This window comes from Cebus imitator, unplaced genomic scaffold (genome assembly GCF_001604975.1).
Source record: "Cebus imitator isolate Cc_AM_T3 unplaced genomic scaffold, Cebus_imitator-1.0 Scaffold32, whole genome shotgun sequence".
Taxonomy (NCBI): domain Eukaryota; kingdom Metazoa; phylum Chordata; class Mammalia; order Primates; family Cebidae; genus Cebus; species Cebus imitator.
Window position 1 is genome coordinate 10,413,766 of NW_016107347.1, and position 5,675 is coordinate 10,419,440.

General features: G+C 46.7%; 1 protein-coding gene across 1 annotated transcript; it reads left to right on the forward strand.

Moving 5' to 3' along the window:
• The first annotated feature begins 204 nt into the window (after positions 1-204).
• LOC108301253 (KH homology domain-containing protein 1-like) lies at positions 205-1,315 on the forward strand. Its single transcript, XM_017524355.2, has 3 exons — positions 205-317; positions 488-670; positions 979-1,315. Exons 1-3 carry the CDS (start codon positions 206-208, stop codon positions 1,164-1,166), a joined length of 483 nt encoding a protein of 160 aa, XP_017379844.1. The 5' UTR covers position 205; the 3' UTR covers positions 1,167-1,315.
• Positions 1,316-5,675: the final 4,360 nt, after the last annotated feature.

Consider the following 5,675-nt stretch of genomic DNA (forward strand, 5'->3'; position numbering starts at 1 on the left):
ATTCAACTCAGAGCAGATAATTACTTGGAATGAATTATCTTGGGAAGAGCTATGGGATTGGACACTGACCATAGGGTGGTTCAAGGGGCGGGCCATTTGGATTCCTTATTAAGGACAGAGCCCAGGCCCTTCCTCACTCTTTCCAAGTCTTTGGCCAACCGGTTGCTTGCACTTGCCCCTCTTCTGAATCTGGTCAGAGCAGAGCATGGACATGGGAACAAGAACTGTCACTGAGAAGCCGTGGTGGACCCTGCCTGAAAACTTTGATGCTCCAATGGTGTTCCACATGGAAGCGGACCAGGAGGAGCTTATCTTCGGTGAGTAGCCCTTGCTGACGTCCCCTCCTTCAGCCTTGTCTCCTCGGGTTTCAATCTTTCCCTACTCTGCCACCTTCACAGGTCTCGGATCCCTTCCCCTATAAGGCCACCTCCCCACTCCCCAAGGGCTGGTGGCTGACATTCCCTCCTCTCACCTCTTCTGCTCACAGGGCACAGTGACACCTACCTTCGCTGCATCGAGATGAACAGCCGCACCCTTATTCAGCTGGAGAGCTGGTTCACAGCTACAGGCCAGACTCGTGTGACTGTAGTGGGACCACACAGGGCCAGGCAGTGGCTGCTGCACATGTTCTGTTGCATGGGGAGCCGGGACTCCTATCGTCATGCTCGAGGTAGGTATCCTCGGCTGAACTGTGGCGGTGGAGGGGCTTGATGGTGGAGTTCTGGCTGAGTTGTGTGGCATCTTGGATTCTTGAAGAATCCCTTGTGTGGCTGGGGAATCCAGGTGCTTCCCAGAGTCCATTGGGAAAGGAAGGGCTCACTTTTGTGGCCAGGTAGCCGGGAGGTGTAAATGGGTTACCTTGGCAGGCCTGGGCTGGGGTGACATCCATCCTGCAATGTCCCTGGTGGAGTCCCAGCCTGCCAACGGCCCCAGGAATGGGCTTTGCTTTACCAGCCTGGGACCTTTCTTTTTTTGCAGGTCTGGAGATGCTGGAGCGTGTCCGGAGCCAGCCCCTGACCAACAATGACCTGGTCGTCTCCATTAGCATGCCACTGTACACTGGAGACCCGTCTTTGGTTCCCAGGATAAGTGGAACCATCTGTCTTAGTGTTCCTCAGCCTTCCCCTTACCAAGTGATGGGCTGTTGTTCGGGATTCCACCTCTGAGTTCACTCTATCCATAATTAAGGACTGATCTCCCTGGGAAGTTTCTGATGAGAGAAGTCTTGGCTTCACTTTTGGTGAGGAAGACAAGAAAGACACCGAAGAAAGCTTGAATTTCTGGGTCGAGTCCTGTCTGTCTCATGCCTTCTAGGCACGTGTGTGAGGGAAATCTCCTGAATGTAACAAAGTGTTATATTGTCAAGGCAATCCAATAAAATAAGTTGCCTAAGATGCAAAGCCTTTGTGCTGTCTTCTTTTTCCTTAGAAGCCCCCTGCAGAGGCTTCTCTGGGCAAGGCCAGTGCTGATGTCTGGGGAGTCCCAGCCCAGGGAAGGGGCCAGGCACAAAAGTCAGCTCTTTCAGGAACTAGTCCTCTCAGGCCTGGAGCCTCATTAGGCTGCTCTGGGTTGATTGAAAACAGGGGCTTCTGAAAAGGGACCCTCTAAGGAGCCCCAGGGTTTTCCTGGACCCTGAAGTGCAGACCAATGGGGAGAATGGAAAGGTGGGAGGAAGGGTCCAGATAGAGGTTCTGAAGTCCTCAAGCTGTGAATTAATCCCTTCCAGAAGTTTTCTCCAAATGCCAAATCGACATTTGGATCTGTCTAGTCAAGGTTGTGGCATGCTAAACCTGTCCTCAGTTGAACTCTTCCTGTTCCAATTTGTTCTTTGTCCAGCAGTCTGCATCTTACAATGAGGCAATTTCAGTCCTCTGGAATAGTGACGATGGTGACTGCGACCAGAGGGGACTGGTAGTAGTTTTAGGAGATGGTTGAATTTGGAACCTAGTGAAGCCAACAAGGTGTGCTAATTACATAGTTTTTACATGGCCGGTTATCAAATGTATATTAGAAAGGTCATATTCAAAGTATAAAGACACTTAGGAATTTGCTTGAGGAAGAATGTAACTAAACTATACTATTCTCAAGGGGAATATCATATTTACTTTTAAGTGTATAAATTAATAATTGATGGCTCATGAACTAGAGGAAAAACTTATTTTGTAAAATACATATGTAAAAGTATTTTCTCCTCAAGTTTTATACCATGAATGATGAAATTAGTATTTTGTATTTTAAGGCTATAATTCTCATCTCTAAATCCCAGTCAGCAAAAGTTTCTGTGTGGATAGGGCTAGGTATTATAGGCCCTATATATTCACACACTGAATATATCTGACACACTGGTGTGAGATTACATGCAGTTAAATGGTAGCTCTACCAGTAGATAGCTTTATGATCTTCAGTAAGTTACTGGTTTCTTAGTGCATTTGTTTTCCAATGTAAAATTGAGATAATAATACTGACCACCTCAGGTGAGCAATTTTCTTTTGCCTGGATTCTTTCACTGTCTTTCTTCTACAGAACTTATTGTTTCCTAAAGATGTACCCAGACCGGGCACGGTGGCTCACGCCTGTAATCCCTGCATTTTGGGAGGCCAACGTGGGTGGATCACCTGAGGTCAGATCAAGACCAGCTTGGCCAACATAGTGAAATCCTGTCTCTACTAAAATTACAAAAATTAGTCGGGCATGGTGGCAGCCATCTGTAACCCCAGCTACTTGGGAGGCTGAGGCAGGAGAATCACTTGAACTTGGGAGGTGGAGGTTGCAGTGAGCAGAGATCGTGTCATTGCACTCCAGCTTGGGCGACAGAGTATGTCTCAAAAATAAAAATAAAATAAAATAAAATGCAGGTGTACTCTACCTTCCTAGCTCCAAAAGGGGAATGGCGATTGGCTTAAGCCAATCAGACCATACACATTGTGATTCACTGGTCCAGGAATCAGCATGTGACCTGTGTTAGTCTAACCAGGTGTTAGGAAAGGATTTATATTCTGCACTTGGATAGAGGGTTCCCTGCCTTCTCCTGTCTCTGGTTAGATGTGATTTAGGAGGTATGTGGCTTTAGCTGCCACTGTTGTCATTTTGTAGACAATAAGAGGAGCCACCAATAATATATGGCTGACAATAAGGACAGCAGAGACAGAAATATCCTGGAACTTCGATGATGTCATTGAGCAAATTGTGCTCTGCCTGGAGATAGCCCTACCTCTGTTCTTCTAGTTAGATAAAAAAGTCCTTCTATTGAAGGTTGTTTCTTATGGTAATGCGGTAAGGATTATATTTGATGGTAACTGGGAAACATTTTTTTGACACAGTATTGGGCAGTCAGTAAGTATGGGCTGTTATTCTAAGGTCTGAAATCCAAAGACTGTGTAGGCTGGGCTCTGGCTATGGGTCAGGCATTGGTAAGAAAGAGTAAAGAGAAGTGGGGAGCAGAAGTATGGTGTTACAGGGCGCAAGGACAGTGGAAGAGTAGACAGTCCCCCTTTTTTCTTTGGGGTCTACAGTGAAGTGTGACAGAAGGCATTCTTTCTGACGAATGGACAAAGTCTAGGCATGGGTGTCATCTATGGGGTCTGAGACAATTGTTTTGGAGGACGGGGACGAATAGAGACCAAGGATGTGAGGTCTGAGTGGGATGGGAGTGGGGCTCTTTAGGTCCTAGTTTTGTAGAAACATGATTACTAGTTATGTGGCATTAATTTCTTCCTGGGCCCCTTTGGAAAAGTATAAGACCTCTGGGAAAAGTAACAGATTAAATTTGTGACACAGTGTGAATGAGGCTTGATGATTGCACTTTCCTCTTGACTTCAAAGCCTCTGAAATTAGGGGTTGGAGGTTGTTGAAAGCTGAATAGAAGTTCTGGGGTGAGCAAAACACTTTTGTTCATTAACATATTGAGTCCCTACTATATAGTATTTTGTGAGAAGCTAGAGGTATAGCGTGAGTGAGATATCCTTGCCTTTAAGCCGTTTTATTCTGGGGCATTTGTGGTGACTTTGGGCCCTAGGGAAGACATCTAGAAGTGATGCTCAGGAGGGACATCTGGGCTGGAGATATGTGATTGGGTGGGATCGTTCTGCGTTAGTAGTTGATATCATAGGTGAGACCACCTGGGGAGAATGGAGCCTGAGGGATAAAAGCAAAGAGGCTTATGATGGAATCCATGGGAACACCTACAGTTAAGAAATGCCAAACAGGCTGGGCATAGTGGCTCACGCCTGTAATCCTAGCACTTTGGGAAGCTTAAGGGTGGGGGGCGGTGGATCATGAAGTCAGGAGTTCAAGACCAGCCTGACCAACATGAGGAAACCCCGTCTCTACTAAAAATACAAAAACTAACTGGGTGTGGTGGCCCACACCTGTAATCCTAGCTACTCAGGAGGGTTAGGCAGGAGAATTGCCTGAACCTGGGCGGCGGAAGGTGCAGTGAACCAAGATCTCACCACTTCACTCCAGCCTGGGCGACAGAGCAAGACTCTGTCTCAAAAAAGAAAAAAAGAAATGTGAAACAATCGGAGCTTGGAGAATTCTATAAAGATGACCAAGCCAGAAAGGAAGGACTGTGGCAGTGTGAAATATGTGCAGTATTTGGTCTTAGTCCTGTTTCCTGACGTACAGCTCCTAAAGCCTTTGGAATATGCAAATGGGTGAGTGTCTTTAGTATGCTAATGAGATGACTTGTGGCTGGGAGCCCCTAGTTAGCTTCAGGATGGGGACTGGTCATAGGGAAGGTCAAGATGTGATTAGAGGGTTGGAACTTTTCAGCCCCACCTCCAACTCTGGGAAGGGGAGAGGGGCTGAGAGTTGAGCTAATCACCAGCGGCCAATGATTAAATTAATCGTGTCCATGTAATGAAGCTTTCATAAAACCATAAAAGGACTGGGTTTGTGGAGATCCTGGATACCTTAACCCCTGGAGGTTCCTGGAGGGTGGCATGCCTGAGGAGGGCATAGAAGCTTTGCACTCCTTCCCTCATAACCTTGCCCTATGCATGTCTTCATCCATAACCTTTGAAATATTCTTTTTATTTATTTATTTTTTTAGACAGAGTCTTGTTCTGTTGCCCAGGCTGGAGTACAATGATGTGATCTTGGCTCACTGCAACCTTGACCTCCCGAGTTCAAGTGATTCTCCTGCTTCAGCCTCTAGAGTGGCTGGGACTACAGGCGGGTGCCACCATGCCTGGATAATTTTTGTATTTTTGGTAGAGACGGTTTTCACCATGTTATTCGTCTCGATCTCCTGACCTCATGATCTGCCCACCTCAGCCTCCCAAAGTGCTAGGATCACAGGTGTGAGCCACCATGTCCGGCCTTGAAATATTCTTTATAATAAACGAGTAAATGTGTTTCCCTGAGTTCTGCCAACTGCTGTAGCAAATGAGTCCAATCCTAGGAGTGGGTTGTGGGAATCCTGATTTACACCTAGTTGGTCAGAAGGCCAGGTAAACAACCTGGGACTTGTGATTGGCATCTCAAGTGGCGGGCAGTTTTGTGGGACTGAGCCATCAACTTGTGGGATCTAATGCTACCACCAGGTAGATAATTCAGAATTGATTTTTTTTTTTTTTTTTTTTTGAGGTAGGGCCTGGCTCTGTAGCCCAGGCTGTAGTTCAGTGGCATGATCTCTGCTCACTGCAACCTCCACCTCCTGGGCTCAGGCGATT

Coding starts and splice junctions, on each gene's coding strand:
- LOC108301253 (XM_017524355.2), top strand. CDS start 206: ATGGACATGGGAACAAGAACTGTCACTGAGAAGCCGTGGTGGACCCTG. Junction 318..487: donor CCAGGAGGAGCTTATCTTCG/GTGAGTAGCCCT, acceptor TTCTGCTCACAG/GGCACAGTGACACCTACCTT. Junction 671..978: donor CTCCTATCGTCATGCTCGAG/GTAGGTATCCTC, acceptor CTTTTTTTGCAG/GTCTGGAGATGCTGGAGCGT.